Below are 17,213 nucleotides of genomic sequence, written 5' to 3'. Positions count from 1 at the left end.
TGACTCATACTTGTCTTCATTCTGAACCCAAGCCCCCATTTGTTTGAAAAAATTAATGTTTCGTTTGGTAGCTATTACGTAGCGCTATAACATTTTCCAAGCTGGTGCGTGCGAAAATTCTATAAATATGTTTTTATGACGAATATTAATATTCATAATTAAAAAAAATTAAAATTAATTATTTTTTTAATGGGAATGATATGTTAGTGACCAACATAGATGTATGCGTAAGTTATATTTTTGCAAAAAAAATTGAAAATTTGATATTTATATGATTCAAGTTATGGTCATACTTTTTAATATTTCATACCCAAGCCCCCATTTTTTTTAAGAAAAAAAAGTTTCATTTTGTAGCTATTACGTAGCGCTACAACATATTCAAAGCTGGTTCGTGCGAAAATTCTATAAATATGTTTTTATGACGAATATTAATATTCATAATTAATATTTTTTTGAATTTTAAATTTTTGATTTCAGAATCGGTACCGCTGGGGTCTAATTAGTACAGTGTCCAAATTTTAGGTTGGTGGCACCAGTAGAAGGTATCGAAAATGGCCGCTATAATATCTGTATTCTAGGATCACCTTGGTGTACATATCTCATTTTTTTCACAAAACTAATTTTATTTGAAAAAAAAAACTGTATGAAATATTTTAGCCCATTTTAATATACTACAATACTGGATTGACAATTTAAACTTATGAACCACAAAATTTTAACATTTTCAATATAAATTAGCAAGCATTCAAAATGAGCATTCTTTTATTTTTTAACTTATTAAATGTTGTATTGGCTCAGCAGCATTACATATTTATTTAGGAAAAGAAAACTTAGTTAAATTTTCAAAAACAAACGTTTTTATGAGATTATGAAGTTGGCCAGTTTAGGCAAAAAGTCTTAAGATCAAACCATCGTCGCCTAATAAGTTGAACAAAATCGAAGTAATCACCCACACAGCTACAGTAGGGTGGGGTAAAATGAGTTTCAGGGTAAAATGGAATACGTTTTTAAATCACTTTTTGTGGGTACTAATTTAATGATAGACAAAAATAGGCAGAGAGCTTGTAGTTTTGTAAGTTTTAATTGTCAAACTGTGTTTTTATTTCAATAGTGCTATTTCAAACATAAATACCTATACCAAAGAAACTGTTTAAGTGTGCAAAACAACTCTTTTCTTTACTGTATCAATCCTTATATAACAATCCGAGCCAAGTCTTAAAAATCTCAGCTCTCTTGTTCCCTTTTCAAGTATTGCCTTTTTGAAGCAGAGTCGTAGTATTTGTATGGCTCTGTTTTGAAGCACCGCGAAATTGCGAATGACATGTACCATAAATAGGAAAAACTTACAAATACGAATTATTTGCTTCAATACTTATAACTGTAATTATCAGAGATAATAAACAATGATAGCTTTTTTCCAAAAAGACAAAAAATCAACTTCTGACATATTTCCATAGAAAACTAGTATTCTAGTTCTACTATATTTTTGCCAGAATGATGTTGTCTCGTAACCAACCGTAACATGCAAGTCATGTATGTATGTATGTAATATGTGTGTATGTATGTAGTTCTCTTTGGTTTATACGTTTTCGTTAATTATTTATAATATGACTGTTCAATAAAACTGTATTCTGTTATTTCATTATTGGCAACTTACAGCTTTAGAATTTGTTTTGGATTCTACACTGTACTTTGACATTGCTGTTTAATGGATAACTATGGAAACTACGGTTTGGCTGATGATGAAGTTAGCACTGGTGTAAGTTAACCTTTACTAAATATATATTTGCTGGGTGCTGGTTAAAAATCCGGTGCTAGTGAAGAATCTCCCCCCCCCCACCTTATTTGCTAACCACTAACCCCTAACCCTTAGGTTAGGGGGATAGGTGTTGATGGTTAAGGGGTTAGGGGTTAGTGGTTAGCAAATAAGGTGGGGGGAAGATTCTTCACTAGCTTCAAAAATCCTCCCCTACAATATCTGACCGCTAAATGTAACTATACTAACTCATATAAGCATTAAACTTAAATCACTATTAACCAGTCCGCAAAGTATGGTAGGTGCACAAGTGATTTTATTTACAAACTCTACCACTGATTCCTAAAATAACCCCTAGCTACCAGGCTCTAACACTTTCCACCAGCATAATATGAGCCGAAGGATTCTTCACTTGTGCAAAAAGTTTGAAACAATTTTTAAAAATATTTCTTGCATAAAGGTTTGAAAAATAAAAATATTGTTTTTTTCCAGACTTCAATTATGGCAGTAGAGTTTGATGGGGGAGTGGTGATTGGTGCTGATTCAAGAACTACATCCGGGTATGAATTTGATGACTCATGTTTATTTTTCTACTCAAATCATATCATTGATATCTGTTAATTTGGGAATATGTCATTAATGATGGACCCAAGTAAAATCAGGTTTATGGCTTGTCACTGCTACTGTTGCGGGAGTATGTGTCTTTTACCAAGACACTTAACAGGCATTTGCTATAACCCAGAGGTCATCAAGGTGTATGAAACAGAAAACCTGTGTTATAAGGACCAACCTAGCTCACAAGGTCGGCGGGGATAAATTAGTTACCTTTTTTAAGGTGGCTGTACACAGTATCTGGCATGCGAAGTCCTATGCAAACCCATTAGCGAGTTCCCATGCGGCAGCAAAATCCGGACAAAACGGATGAATTCCGGATACTGTGTACAGGCACCTTTACAAGGTTTTACAGTAACCATATTTTTTCAGAGCATACATTGCGAACCGAGTAACTGACAAACTGACACCAATACACGATCGCATATTTTGTTGTCGATCTGGTTCAGCTGCTGATACACAGGCAATTGCAGATGCTGTTGCTGCAAATGTGGAACTAGATGGGTGGGTTTTATTGTTCCTTAGCAATTTTTTCTTAGCATGTTATAACTGTTAATTTCCAGCTCATCTTTATTTTAATTAAATTCGACATTCGTCATTGTTAGACATTTGTTGCATCAAAAAAAGAATATGTTATGTTATTGTAGCTTAAAATAGCATCGAAAGTAAATGGTATTACTATTATTATTTAATGTATATTCTTTCATTTTTACTAAAATTATTGTGTCACCTGTTCAATCCAACAATGTTATTTTTACTAAACATCAAATGATCCACTTGTAATCATACTTCAAACATAAAGTTACATTTATTTTTTCTACAGAATTGTTATGGGGGGTTTACCATCAGTAAAAAAAGCTGCAGAAATTTTCCGTCAGTATTGTTATGATTATCGTGATAATCTCACAGCTGGAATAATTGTGGCAGGGTGGGACCCAAAGCAAGGAGGACAAGTAAAAATTATATTTTATTTAGCACTTATGGTTATGGTTACAGTTAAAAATAATCTTTTTAGTACTTATAGTAATATTTTTGTGCAATCATTTTCTTTGTTTAGCACAATGGGAAAGGAATTTGATTTAGTTGTCTAATATAGTAAAAATGTCTAAAAAATATTTTAATTATTAAAATATTCATTTAAAGGTATACACAATACCGCTGGGGGGAATGTTAATACGACAGCAGTTTTCTATTGGTGGCTCCGGTAGTACGTACATATATGGTCATGTGGATGCAACATTCAAGGAAAACATGACAAAAGATGAATGCATTCAATTCTGCACAAATGGTGCCTTAATTTATTATATATTATGTAATAGGTTTATAATAGGACTAAATGAAGTTTGTTTTTTTAAATCCTGTCCTTCGATGCCGGTACCATATCAATAACTACCCTACACACTTTTCGTAAATGTGCATTAAAAAACTTTTGTAAATATATATACTGTCATAGACCTACTACTACTACTACTAAATATGGTGTAGATTTATATGTTATTACATTTTTTAATGTGGTATGTGATTTGAAAGTAATACATAATTGTAATATTGAGTTTACTGTGAAAGTGTAGTTTTAAATGAAGCTATGTGAATATAACTTTTGTCTTACACAGCTTTATCGCTTGCAATTAATCGTGATGGTTCAAGTGGAGGAGTTGTCAGGTTGGCTGTCATCACCAAAGAAGGAGTTGAAAGAAAAGTTATCCTTGGAAACGATTTACCAAGATTTTATGAAGGATGATATAGCACCACCAACAATTTTCAGTAGCACAAATTACAAAAACTTAAAATTCATGACGCTGCTTGTCACACATTGAGAAGTTTCTATGTTTGTGTGCTGTTTACAGAAAGACTTTGTTTATGATCCTATTGCTGTTTATGCTGGCACCTATTACAAGAAGCTGGTAATACATTTTTGCTGGGTAAAATTAAAGTTCCTAAATACAAAATTTGTGTTTTGAGCCATACCCAGAATTTAAAGCAAATAAAGCTTACTTATGCTAAAGATTTAGACGAATCAAAAGTTTGTTTTATTTGTTAATTCGTCATTAAGTTAACTGGTTTACAGAAAAAAAATGAGAATTAGCCTAAAATTTATAAGATGATCAAGTATGTGTTTTTAAGTTTTCGCGGTAATATAATTTAGTCTCACTGTATTAAAATAACTTTAAAATGTAATGTAAACACACGTTAAATTAAAATTGCCACTTCTTGCAGTTTGCGCTTAGGGCTATTAGGCGAATAAGTTCTGTGAATTATTCCGGGTACCTAATTAATATACGCACAATCTAAAAAACTGAAAAAAAATCGGTTTGTTGCATCACTTGTTTGCACAACGCACGTGTGTAATGGCTCAATCTTGCACCAAATGCGCGACAGGGTTTTGCGTTTCATGTTTCAATCGACAAGAGAAAGGCTTGTGAGGAAACAGCGAGAGTACTCGTAAAAACACCTATACCCTTTTTGCATGATAGCGATTCGCATTAACTCGTCATATGATAACTCGCTTACCGCGTTATTTTGCATGGTCATTGCGCGTATCAACATTGAGTTAGCTTGTTTTAGCGCGATGTTGTTAAATCTAGTTTAAAAAAATAGGTTTTGATGCTTTATGGGGCTATTACCAGCTAAAAACTGTAAAAATAATACCCGAAAAAGATTAGGCTCTTAAAAGTGAAACTGTTCTTTCACCATACTTTTCTTTACTCGCATAATGCGAGTAACAATCAACCTCCTACAGCAGATGACACGCTTATGACGTTATGCGTGTTAACTTTGTTTTTGCGTGCGAGTACTTACGCGCATAAAAGTGACCATGCAAAAAGGGTACCAGTATTGTGTCTGTTGGTCTGTTCTTCAGCGATACTGCTGTCGTTCTGCGTATTTGGTGGAATTGGGTGTTTATATGAACAGCGCTTTGACCGAAAATATGTTTCAATACAAGTAACTTTTAATTTAAAATTAATAATTAATTTTACCATCACCGTTCACCACCCAGTTTTAACCTTTGCACATAATTGAATTTGAAAGAAAAATCGGCTAAAGTAGTTAAAATTTTAACTGGTCACCAGCTGCAGTATTACCATGGTTAGCTTGTGCATTTTACTTTGATGTGTATTATACTGTATTGAATGAATGAATGTTACTTTGTGGGGAATTTTTATATATTTTTTGATGCATGGTTGATAATTTGGGTGACCCATTAGATTAGTGTCTGTTGTTTTGTCATTATTGCCTATTGTCCCATTTTTGCCGTATTAGTTTAGTTACTTTCAAAACTAAACATGGGGTTTGTAATGTAACAATGGGCAATGGCAATCATACCTCGGATCGCTGAGGTCTTATTTAGGTGCTTGTTGCATTGATGCATATATAGTAAGCATTCATTGCAAACATCACAGACCTTTTACCTTTACTTTATCGCAAACTGAAAAGATTTGTTATGACCCCTATGTTGCAACCAAATGTTAAATCAGTTATATTTTTAGTTGCCTGTTTCTTGTTTCCAATCAAAGCATAACCCATATTCATAAATTACAATTACTGGTTACATCAAAACCCTTTAAATAGCATTAGCACTTGCCATTTTTACCAAAAACAGTACTTTTTTAAGTTCATCTACAATAATCAGGTATAAATAAGGTGTTAACTGCTGGCGCTTATTCCTATGTATGGACTGCTTAATAATGTAGTTTGTGCTATGTTTTACTTATACATGTTCAATTCAGAATTTTAAAACTAATGTCTAAAGAAAATGACACAAAATGTATAAAGTTAACTCCAACATTGGATGAACTTAAGCAAGGCAAAATTAAGCATTCATGCTCACAGAAATTATGCAAGAAATCCTTTAAAAGTAAAGTTGCTTTACAAGTGCATGAACTAACCGCACATTTGGATGAAAATGAACAGTTGACAAACAGGCCCATTGAATATTATTGTCTGTTTACAGCATGTCCCCATAGTTTGAAAAACAGTCTTTCGCCGTTTCTATCTTTAATAGCCCTCAGACAACACTTACGAGTCGTCCATACTGAAAATAGAAACTATTGCTCCAAGTGCCATAAGGAATTTAAAAGTAAATACTCAGCTCATACACACGAGAAAGACTGTGGTGTCAAGTACATCTGTTCATGTAACATAGCTTATACAAGCAAAAGAGGTCTTCTTGCTCATATTCAAAGACAAAATCATGTTTTGCCACATGATTTAAGGCTGCTTTTTGAATCAAACAAGAAGAAAAAGGTAAAGAAGACTGATGTAAACTATAAACCAAAACCAAATCCAAAATATATTTTACCCAAGACCTGCCAAAGAAAATTAAAATTAGTGTGTATACAACCTCCCAAAGAAAACAAAAACAATTTTACTTCTATTAAAAATGTAATATTTCCAAATGAAATTTCTGTGAAAAGCAAACCTGCTGCTGTACATGGTTTTACCGCAACAAAAGCGGAACTGTTGCAGTCAGTTGGGTCTAATACGGATCAAATAAATGCATGGAATGTAAAAGATTTTTCAAGTCAAACTGATTGTTCAGGTATGTTGCTCAATGATGGACAAGAAAAACAAAATCTATTGGAACATATGGCAACCCAGACGCTTGAATTTGTGAATGAGGTGGATGGTTTTTCGTTGCGATCAGAGAACACCTGCCAGACAGAGGATACGCTAGATTTATTCAGTACTGATCAGAATGCAAATTTATACACACAGCCTGATTGTATTAATGCAAATATGGTTGATATCATTACAACACACAAGGAATTGATTGATCCCAATTTATCAGTTCATATTGAGACGCAAACTGATTCCGATCTTTTTCGCCTTCAATGCACAGCTCAAACTCAAACTGGCGTAAAGTCTAGTACTGAGTGTGGAACCAACAGTGAGGATCTTGGCAGTTTAGATGATCTGTTAAACGACATTGAAACACAAACTGATTCTTTCTTTTTGTGGTCAAATCAAATGAGCAGTGCAACCAGCACATGCACACAAACACCTGCAGATATTAGCAAAGAGGATGATATTTTTTCACAATTATTTACTATTGAAACACAAACAGAGTGGTAAAACAGTTTGATGACATTGACTAATTTTGTTTAACCATTTTTTTGCGTCATGTTTACTGGTATGTTCCTTGTTTTGCTAATGTTGCTACCTGTTTCATATTGATATAATATTCTTTAAGCTCTACGATATGTTTTAATAAATACACATTGTTATTGAACTAATATATATTTTACTTTTATCACTGTGGATGTTAAGTAGGGGTGGGTTAGTTACTTAACATTGAGACATTTAATTTTTGTAGAGCGTACCGAAACAAACAATATGTTACTGGTAAAATGGGGAAATATGATTACCAAGTCATCTTTTTCTGCGCTCCGGTCTTTTTCCAAACCAGGGTAAGTATTTTAGCGTCCACACACATTCTAATATGTTATTAATAATAATTTAATTGGCAATTACAATACATTGCATATTGCAACACTTTGAATAGTTTTTAATCTTTTTTTAATGGAATTGATCTTTGTTAATCATTTTCGATAAATAATATCGTGTTGTGTTAAATATTTTAGTACTTCAAATTAAATAAACATAAATATATTGATAATTGAATGTAACTTGCCTTATTTTCACGGGGCTAAAAAACGTCAGTCGTTATAACTCATACACACACGTCCACAATGGTAGCAACAACGAGCATTAAACTCATTACCTCTGGAGTTAGAGGCAGGTGCACTTAGCCACAGCGCCTGACATTATATATATATATAGTTATTTTTAAATAAATACATTTGTTTAAAACACTCTTATTAATTTCAGCATTACTGCTGTGCAGCATTGCATGTTGTCAACAGGTATGTAGAATTTTATCTATAATGTTGGTTGTCTTTAATATTTTTATCTATGTGTAGGTCCAGAAGATTGTGAATATGCTGTTGAGGTACTTTTTTATTATAATCAGTAAATAAATTTCTTGCCGTTTTTTCTCATTTTATGTTGGTCCCTGTCCTTAATTTAAAGAAAATCAACACCCTTGGCACCTTGTTTCACTAATAAAAAAACTTTTATAAATGTTAATATATTTGTACCTGATTTTTTAGCAAAAATTTCGATTTTAATTATGTTGTAGTAAAATTAGTTTTGTGTTTATTGAACTATGAGCCTTAGATTTTTCTGTTTAAGTTGCTTACCAAGTTATACTTTATATGAGGTTATGTATAGCATGCTAACTCTAAAAATATTTTACAGATGGCATGCTCTAATATAAGGTACGGACCCGGAGTGTCAAGAGAAGTTGGAAAGGATTTAGCAAATATGAAAGCAAAGAAGGTTATGCTGGTTACTGATAAAAATGTAAGTGGTATGCATTAAATTATGTTGCTATGATGAGTGATGACCATTACTTACATTATGGTTTATTACTGTATTTTCAACAGTTGGAACAGTTAGCTCCCGTTCAAGTGGTCAGGGAATCCTTAATGAGGGAGAATATTAACTTTGAAGTTTATTCAAACACTCGAGTTGAACCTACTGATGAAAGGTACTTGGTGAACACACCAATCATTGTAATTACACTAAGACAATGTTTCATAGTTTTGCAGATGCCATTACCTTTGCTAAACGCGGGAACTTTGATGCATACCTTGCAGTTGGGGGTGGTTCTGTTATAGACACATGCAAAGCTGCTAACTTGTATGCATGTAATCCTGATGCAGAATTTTTAGATTTTGTGAATGCTCCTATTGGAAAAGGAAAACCTGTAACAAGCGCTCTAAAACCTCTTATTGCTGGTAATAAACTGTTAAAATATGCTAAGTTAATATTTTACAAGCTGTTATTTATCTGTATAGTTACAACAACAGCTGGTACTGGTAGTGAGACAACTGGTGTGACAATATTCGATTACTTGCCCTTGAAAGCTAAGACAGGGATCGCAAACCGTGCTCTGAAACCGACACTTGGTGTTGTTGATCCATTAACTCTCTTGCATTTACCGAACCGTGTAACCTGTTATACTGGATTTGATGTTCTTTGGTAAGCAACCTACTAAACTAATACTTTTTTAAATGTAATTTTTTACGTAGGCTACATAATTTTGTTGTGATTTGGTTTCTTTTTAATTATTTTTTGTAGTAGATGATACAAATGTATAATTCGTATATCATTGTGGTTACAGTCATGCACTGGAATCATTTACTGCCATTGCTTTTAACAAGCGATTTCCAAGGCCTCTTGATCCTCAGTTACGTCCAGCTTATCAAGGCAGCAATCCAATAAGGTAAATATTATAGGGAACATAGAAATTATTTTATTGCATAGAAATTCTATTTACTTACTGTAAGTCTTTGTTTGCTTTATAGTCCTGTTACGTTTTAAAGCTCTCTTTTTGTGCCTTGAGTCTCCTCCTGCTCCTGCTCCCTCATTCTCCCTTCCATGCTAGTTACTAGTCCCCAACTCGTAAAAACAGGCGTTGGCAAAGTGTTAGGACAGAATAACTACTGTGTTAAGAGTCGCACATGCGTTAATTTTATATTACAAGATAATTTTATCAGACCATGGGTGTTTTACGTACCTAAAGATTATAAAAGTGTGACAGTCACTGTGATTATTATATGTTCTTTGGTAAGACATAACGATCATTCGTTTAAATCAGTGGTCACAAAGGCGGTATCCAATAGGTTAGCTATACTTAAGATAAAAACACAAAGTTACAAATATGGTAACTTATTTTACATATAGTTAACAAGTCAGCAGGCACAAGATGTATGAAATAGGAAACCTTTGGCCTTGTTTTCACTTTTTCAGTGGGGCCCTTTAATTAATGCATGTCCACAATGTTTACTATCATGTCCACATTTACTACATAGTGGATATAGCGAATATTGTGGACATAGCAGACATAGTGGACATTGCGGACACATTAAAGGGACCGTTTTAGTTGACCCACCATGCAAGGTTAATTTTATATGATTGTTTAGAGTTTAAAATAATGATGTGTGTAGTTGTGTAATGAAATGCAGAAATTAGGATTCTTTATTTAAAACATTTATCCTACAGTGATATATGGTCAAAGCATGCGTTGTCAATTTGCAAAGACTATTTTGTACGAGCTGTCAACAATAGTGAAGATTTGGAAGCCCGATCTGAAATGCATTTGGCAAGTGCCTTTGCTGGGATTGGCTTTGGTAATGCAGGAGTTCATTTGTGGTAAGGTGTTTTTTGATTCATCAGGATTTACCAGATATTAAAATTAGCAACAATCTAAATAGATATTTCATTTATTGTAAACATATTAATTAGCATTTTAGTATTAAAACATAATATGCAAACATTGAAGTTCGTTCACTGTTTGATCACTGCTAAAATAAAATTTGTTCGCATAAAGCAAACTTTCGCATCAAACTGCTACTGCTTACCAAATATCTATTTTAGTTATGACAATGATATTTTTGTGATTCAGTGAACTGACATACCTAAACTAAGTGCATCTCTAACTTGTTTTTTTAATATTTTACAGCCATGGTATGTCTTACCCAATCTCTGGTTTGGTTAAAGAATACAAGTCACCAGATTATACACCAGACCACCCTCTAATTGTAAGCAACTATCTTTTAATATTTTTACATGTATAAAGTTATGCAATTTGTTTTTTTCAGCCACATGGGCTCTCTGTCGTTATAACGGCACCTGCAGTGTTTAGATTTATAGCACCTGCTTGTCCTGAGCGTCACATTGAAGCTGCAGGGATTCTTGGAGCAGATATCACGAATGTTAAAAAATCGGATGCTGGTGCCGTGTTATCAGATGTTCTATTAAAATACATGAGTGAATTGCAGGTAAAATGAACTATACAGGAGTGCTAACTACAAAATACTATCCGTTATTATAAAATCAAATCATAAGCATTTTGTGGCAGTCTGATCATTCTTTTATTTTATTACATAGATTTATAATGGCCGACGTAGTTCGATCAACCTTTTTATGACATATCCCAAACACTCAGAGTATAAAATTGACACAACCCAATTCCATAAACTGGCGACCTACTTTTGCGTTGTTGGCTAGGGTTAAGATGTACTGGATTAACAACGCCCAAACTTTTTTAGATTCCAAACGGTATTTCTGAGCTTGGATACACCAGCGATGATATTCCCGCACTTGTTGCCGGCACACTTCCCCAAGAAAGAGTCACAAAGTTATCTCCAAGAAAAGTGGACAAAGATAGTATTACGCATATGTTGGAAGAGTCGCTAACAATTTATTAATCATTTTTAAACTTGTTATCCTAACCTAATCAGTGCCAATAGGATCTAGTGTTGGACATCATGTCATATGCAATCTGCTTTTAAATATTTTAATTACCCGTTTTTGTTTTAGTGTAACAACACCATAATCATTTTATTGCGCTTTTGCAATTATAGCTTCACTCTATGCACACAATTACAATAATATATTAACATGGAACGGTTTTGTTTATGATAAGTATAAGATACTCTGTGTAAGGTTACGGTTAGCTTAGTTAGAACTGTTAGGTCCTTACCTAACAAGGTCACACTGGATGTGCACGGGCGAAAGGAAGGAATACGTATTTGTGTTTAGACTTACGTGGAAATACGCGACTGTTTCGAATTGCTAAGAAGGAAGGAAACTTTCTCTGTTATACGTTTTACAGCAGGCTATATCATGTACGTTACTTCTCAGTGACAGGCGTGTGGTATTAAACAAATTTGGTTTTTAACATTAAAATAAATTGTTTATTTTGTAAAAAATCGCGTGCCGCGTTTATTTATGACGTCACGGGATACCTGTTTGACATAATAGAATTTCATTAAAATGGGACGCGATGCTGGTGTTGTGTGTTGGTAGCATTGCGCAAGTCGGTACAGTATGATTTTGGTCAGTTATTATAAATGTAATTACCTAACTATAACTATGCACAGATAGTTAATCATACGTGTAGGTAAGTTTACAACTGAATTCTGTAGTTTTAGTTACAACTGCTTCAAAAATGTCAACAGGTAAGCATTGTTGAATAAATGAATGCCGTGGACGTGGGGGGTTACGATGGTTGTTTTTCTGCCTAGTGCAATTCATCCCAGCTTATGAGTTACCTCATGCTGTGGGTGACCTTTTTTTTTTAATTATTTTATGTTTATGGCTAACAACGTACCTGCAGAAACCACTAGAAGTTATTTATGATTCTTCACCTGATGACCAATAAACGTTTTGATTTCAAAATGCCCTTAAGGTCTTACTGATACTCACTGTATAATTTTAAAAAATTCTACAGTCGAAAATTACATTTAAAAAGGGGTGGTGTAACCGTATTTTTCACACAAGCTGTCAGGAATTAAACAAAGAATAGTTTATTATTACGAGATAAAATAGATGTTATTATACTTGCATAAAAAAAACACAAAACTGTGCAAAAAAAAAGATTATAACTAGCAATTGGGCCCCGGCACTAAAAACTTGTAAACTGGCACGAGGTGTATGAACTATGAACACCCATGTTCTATAATGACTTGTTTTACGGCCACACCAGGATAAAGCAAGTTACATTCATTCATTTCAAATGATTTGTTTAGGTGTCTGTAGAAACACACGGGACCATTTAATCATTTATATATATATTGTGTATAAGTGAATAACTCTGGTGTTTATTCTTTCAGACAAAACAGTAGCAGTGACCAACGTGAAGTGTGGAAACTTTAGTGGCCAGGCACATCTTGTTGAAGGTACTAAGCCAAGAAACAAAGAAGATCTGATAGACCTGGCTCAACAAATACAACAAGTGGGTTTAACTCCTTAGTACAATGATGTAGTTAAGCTGCTACATTCATAGGTGCCCACATGATTCTATTTTGGGGGCAGGCAGCAGCATTTTAAGCTGTATTTATACAGACTTGTGTGTGAAACCGGTGTGGTGGAACAGCTGGTTAGCGCGCTTGCCTTTAACCCAGAGGTAATAGGTTCAAGGCTCGTCACTGCTATCATTTCAGGTGTGTGTGTTTTTGGGCAAGAAACTTGCTTCAACCCAGTGGTCACTAATGTTTTCCAAATTATCAGCCATACATAAAAAAAATCATGCTCGAATTAACATCACGCAGTAATGTGGTTAAACAGCTTAATTATCGCTATTCCTATTATGATGCAATTAACTAGTGTATCACTGTCTACTATATCAAAACGAACTTTACGCTTAAAAATGTTTGTAAAGCTAAGACCCCACCATTTGTAGGATAGGTTTAGACTCGGTCTACTAGAAAAGTAGAAATCCTCTATAATTCTCACTTTTCTTTTAAAATTCCAAAACTTATTGTATCTAACAAACGCAATAGTAATTTATTTATTTTGCTTCAAATAACAATGCAGTAAAACTCTGTGGTTTAGATTGTTAACTTACCGAGTGAAAGCATTAGTTCTGCTAAAGGCAATACTGAATAGTGATATAAAAATATGAAATTACGTTTTTAACTCAAAGCAGAATTTTTATGCCATAGTAGCTATTTTTTACATCAAAATAGCGATTGTTGTGCATTTAAAGGACATAGTTGTTGGTTACAAATCAATGCTCTTTGACAAGCTGATTTAAACTTGCATAATATGCATTGTGCAATGCTGGGTTAAACATAACAGTGCCTGGATGAAACATAACAGTTAATAGGAAACAAAGCTCATATATTTAATCTATCAGTTGTTATGACGTTGAGGAAACTTGATTGTCAAACGCATATATATATATATATTTTATATTTTTTTGTTGATATAGTATTCAATAATCTGACTATTTTTCTATTCCAAATATAGTGTGACTCATCCATTCAAGCTGCAGCTAGTAGCAAGTTAAGAACAATATTAGATCAAATGCGAAGCTTGCAAGAACAGGTAGAAACTTGTAATCTGTGTGACTGTTCCAAAAAATAGCCTATGGCAATTTATGACGCTATGCAAATTCAGGCATAAAAAAATTCGCCTTGTAAAGCAATCAGATGTAAGAAAAAAAATTATATTAATATATATATATATATATATATAAGCCTATATAATGTTTGTTTAAGTACTGTTTATTCTTGGATAAATTACACAGTAAATAATCAAATTGTAAAATATCAGGTGTTGGGAAATATTGTACCCTACTAGTGAATAATCCTTCTGTAACGTCATATGTTGTATAGGTTAGGGCAGGGGCTTGGTTGGTTAGTGTTGAGTGGGTGACAATGAAAAACAAATGTCATAAACATCCAAAATGTATTACTTTTTAATTGTCAGGCAAAAAAAGTTCTTGAAGAAACCAAAAGAGATGCGGAGCTTCATCATGCTGCTTGTAACTTCAAAAAAATACCCGGCAAATTATATTATCTTTACCGTAGACCATCAGGCCAGACCTATTTTTCAATGCTTTCAAATGAGGTATCAATTTTGTTCATTTTGTAGCGACGATGCTTATTGCTCGTTGTATATATTGTAGTAAATCAGTTTTGAACGCAATCTACTATTTAGATATGTTATGTTACAAAACATCACACATATAAAATTACAAAACATTAGTGTTGTTGAATCAAAACATATATAATAGTACTATTTGGTAAGATGGGATATCTTTAGCACATAATATCCAAATATCCTGATCATGTTGTTAACAATTACCAACGATCTATGGGAGTCGTGAAGATGCAGTTTTATAATTCTTTAAATGTTCTTTGTTTACTACCAAATGGAACGAGAAAATAGAATAAAAAGCTATACAAAGAGCAATACTACATGACATAGAATTTGAGAGTCTGTAAATTTTGGTGAATGCAAAACATTAGTGTTATTGAAATCATAATATTAATACAGTCACTTATTCTTCATAGGAGTGGGGAGCAAGTTGCCCGCATGAGTTTTTAGCTTGCTATAAACTTGAATATGATTTTACATGGACATTATATGAAGACATAGAAAAACGAGAAGAAGATAATATTTTAATATTGAAACTTATAAACCAACAATTTCAACCTTCATTGACTTATGATAATTAAAACATTTGTATTAGTTTATGGTGATTTTAATTTTCTGTGGAAATTATATATACTGATGCCGTGCAACATTTATTAAACTGCACATTTTGATAAAATTATTTAGCAAAACGGGATTCTGTGTTGTTATTGTTGCAGATTTAGGAAATTTTATTTATTTAGTGTAATGGATCTGTGAAAAAGTCTCCAATTTTATAATTTAATAATTATATATTCCATGTTTTGTGTCTATCAATTTTGTGTGTATAATTTTTTGTTATAAAACTGTTGGTATTAGAACGGTGTATAGAATTCGGGTTTTGCAGCGAATGTATATATGAGCTGTTATATTAAGTATACTACGTTATTTAACTCATTAGCCATATTGGATAATTTAACTTTTACGCCTAGAAGTATTTTATGTTTTGTTTGCGGAGATTAGGAATCTAAAAATTGTTTTGCAATATTCCAGTAGAGTTTAATTCGTTAACTCGTATTTATCAACACTTGTTTTATTACAAATCGTACTATGCAATATTAGAAACATAACGTAGCCCGTTTTCACTCAAGTTATTAAAACCTTGTTTTGTTATTTAGATGTTTAGGAAATAATTAATTAAACATGCAAAACGTATTTAACTCTGTTAAAAGCAGTGCATTGGGAGTTGCGGAGTTGCTCACACCTGTTCTAAAGGTAAAAATAGCTTTATTCCTCTTTACTGTAATCCAATTTTGCTCTAGTTGCATGTTAACCAATTTTTTGCTCACTCCATTTTTTTACATGTTTTATTAAAAGTATGTTTCAATCTTTTTACTGTTTTGTTGCCTTATGTTATGTTTATCACATCGCAGCTAATAATAATATTTATCACATCGCAGCTAATAATAAGTCATATTTAAATTTTCATATTGACACCAAATTGCCATATAGTGTTAGTGTAGTTGGTTGGCTTGATTGCTTTTTGCTTGTGTGGTATATAATAAAAAATATATCTAAACTAGTTATTTATTTTAGGAGTCAAAGTTCAAAGAAACTGGTGTCCTCACACCAGAAGAATTTGTAATTGCTGGTGATTTTTTGGTTCACCACTGTCCAACATGGCAGTGGTTGGCTGGAGATAAAACAAAAACAAAAGCTTATCTACCTCAAGATAAACAGTATCTTATGACCAGAAATGGTGAGACATTTTAGGATATGTAATTCATAAAGATGTCATCTTTAGTTTGAAATGTTTTGTGTATAATGAAAACAACATTGCTGCTAAAGTTCAGAGTTTTTTTTTCTGTAATTCTACGATTACTGCCAAAAAGTTATACAGTAGTCAGTCCAGCGCCGGCAAAGTCGTTACCACGCCTTTCTCTAACCCAGAGCTAATGGGTTAAAAGCTTTTCGCTGCTATCATTAACTCATAAACAGTGCTGTGATTCGTTGCCAGGTGTCGCCGAACGCAACTTTAGATGTCCAAATTGTCGCGAGAAACTTAATCATTCTGACGTCAGAATACGTCACATCAGTGGCAGATCTATAGGGGGCTGATTGGTGTTTGAACACCCCCCTCAGAAAGTTTATACACATTTTCGTTTACGTAGCTCTAAAAACGAATAACGGCGCGCGTCAAAGTAACGATCGTTTGTAGTTGATTTAAATCAAAATTCCGTGACTTAAAATCAACTAGAATACGACTGCATTTAATATATGTGACCGATTGCGCAATAAATTAATTTAATATTTATCTGTTATTTTGACACCGGCAAGCAGCTTAGACGAGAAATTGGATAATTCGTGATCGTAGACAATTAAATCATTATGAAGCGCCAGGGTTACAAGAAAAGAT

The 17,213-nt window shown here is 33.2% G+C and overlaps 4 protein-coding genes across 5 annotated transcripts; all 4 read left to right on the top strand.

The window, feature by feature from the left end:
* The first annotated feature begins 1,592 nt into the window (after positions 1-1,592).
* Positions 1,593-4,333, top strand: LOC100181414 (proteasome subunit beta type-6-like). Its single transcript, XM_002126605.4, has 6 exons — positions 1,593-1,759; positions 2,249-2,316; positions 2,741-2,872; positions 3,192-3,321; positions 3,512-3,656; positions 3,982-4,333. The coding sequence occupies exons 1-6, from the start codon at positions 1,709-1,711 to the stop codon at positions 4,107-4,109; spliced, it is 654 nt and encodes a 217-aa protein (XP_002126641.1). The 5' UTR covers positions 1,593-1,708; the 3' UTR covers positions 4,110-4,333.
* An 819-nt stretch (positions 4,334-5,152) lies between these two features.
* On the top strand, positions 5,153-7,598 carry LOC100183782. The gene has a single exon (XM_002126550.4). It carries the CDS (start codon positions 6,110-6,112, stop codon positions 7,439-7,441), a length of 1,332 nt encoding a protein of 443 aa, XP_002126586.1. The 5' UTR covers positions 5,153-6,109; the 3' UTR covers positions 7,442-7,598.
* A 34-nt stretch (positions 7,599-7,632) lies between these two features.
* Positions 7,633-11,842, top strand: LOC100186144 (hydroxyacid-oxoacid transhydrogenase, mitochondrial). 2 transcript variants are annotated; one of them, XM_002126430.5, is made up of 12 exons: positions 7,633-7,776; positions 8,198-8,232; positions 8,290-8,318; positions 8,627-8,731; positions 8,815-8,918; positions 8,972-9,168; positions 9,229-9,412; positions 9,555-9,656; positions 10,436-10,585; positions 10,896-10,974; positions 11,035-11,214; positions 11,485-11,842. In XM_002126430.5, the coding sequence occupies exons 1-12, from the start codon at positions 7,703-7,705 to the stop codon at positions 11,641-11,643; spliced, it is 1,398 nt and encodes a 465-aa protein (XP_002126466.1). In that variant the 5' UTR covers positions 7,633-7,702; the 3' UTR covers positions 11,644-11,842. The 2 variants fall into 2 exon arrangements, with proteins under 2 accessions (XP_002126466.1, XP_018668251.1); XM_018812706.2 differs by lacking the exon at positions 8,290-8,318 and having other exon boundaries at positions 7,640-7,776.
* Positions 11,843-12,270: 428 nt separating this feature from the next.
* Positions 12,271-15,976, top strand: LOC100175947 (uncharacterized protein C1orf50 homolog). Its single transcript, XM_002126224.5, has 5 exons — positions 12,271-12,396; positions 13,051-13,172; positions 14,189-14,266; positions 14,651-14,791; positions 15,238-15,976. The coding sequence occupies exons 1-5, from the start codon at positions 12,387-12,389 to the stop codon at positions 15,400-15,402; spliced, it is 516 nt and encodes a 171-aa protein (XP_002126260.1). The 5' UTR covers positions 12,271-12,386; the 3' UTR covers positions 15,403-15,976.
* The last annotated feature ends 1,237 nt before the right edge of the window (positions 15,977-17,213 follow it).

Source organism: Ciona intestinalis, chromosome 1 (genome assembly GCF_000224145.3).
Source record: "Ciona intestinalis chromosome 1, KH, whole genome shotgun sequence".
NCBI lineage: Eukaryota > Metazoa > Chordata > Ascidiacea > Phlebobranchia > Cionidae > Ciona > Ciona intestinalis.
The sequence above is the reverse complement of the archived record's forward strand: the minus strand, read 5'-3'. Positions and strand labels throughout refer to the sequence as shown.

Excerpts from the sequence above, each read along its gene's own strand:
- LOC100181414 (XM_002126605.4), top strand. The coding sequence starts at position 1,709 with ATGGATAACTATGGAAACTACGGTTTGGCTGATGATGAAGTTAGCACT. Across the intron at positions 2,873-3,191 it reads GCAAATGTGGAACTAGATGG|AATTGTTATGGGGGGTTTAC; the intron begins GTGGGTTTTATT and ends TTTTTTCTACAG. Across the intron at positions 3,657-3,981 it reads CATTCAATTCTGCACAAATG|CTTTATCGCTTGCAATTAAT; the intron begins GTGCCTTAATTT and ends TGTCTTACACAG.
- LOC100186144 (XM_002126430.5), top strand. The coding sequence starts at position 7,703 with ATGTTACTGGTAAAATGGGGAAATATGATTACCAAGTCATCTTTTTCT. Across the intron at positions 8,319-8,626 it reads ATTGTGAATATGCTGTTGAG|ATGGCATGCTCTAATATAAG; the intron begins GTACTTTTTTAT and ends AATATTTTACAG. Across the intron at positions 10,586-10,895 it reads AATGCAGGAGTTCATTTGTG|CCATGGTATGTCTTACCCAA; the intron begins GTAAGGTGTTTT and ends AATATTTTACAG.
- LOC100175947 (XM_002126224.5), top strand. Across the intron at positions 14,267-14,650 it reads TGCGAAGCTTGCAAGAACAG|GCAAAAAAAGTTCTTGAAGA; the intron begins GTAGAAACTTGT and ends TTTAATTGTCAG. Across the intron at positions 14,792-15,237 it reads TTTCAATGCTTTCAAATGAG|GAGTGGGGAGCAAGTTGCCC; the intron begins GTATCAATTTTG and ends TATTCTTCATAG.
- LOC100183782 (XM_002126550.4), top strand. The coding sequence starts at position 6,110 with ATGTCTAAAGAAAATGACACAAAATGTATAAAGTTAACTCCAACATTG.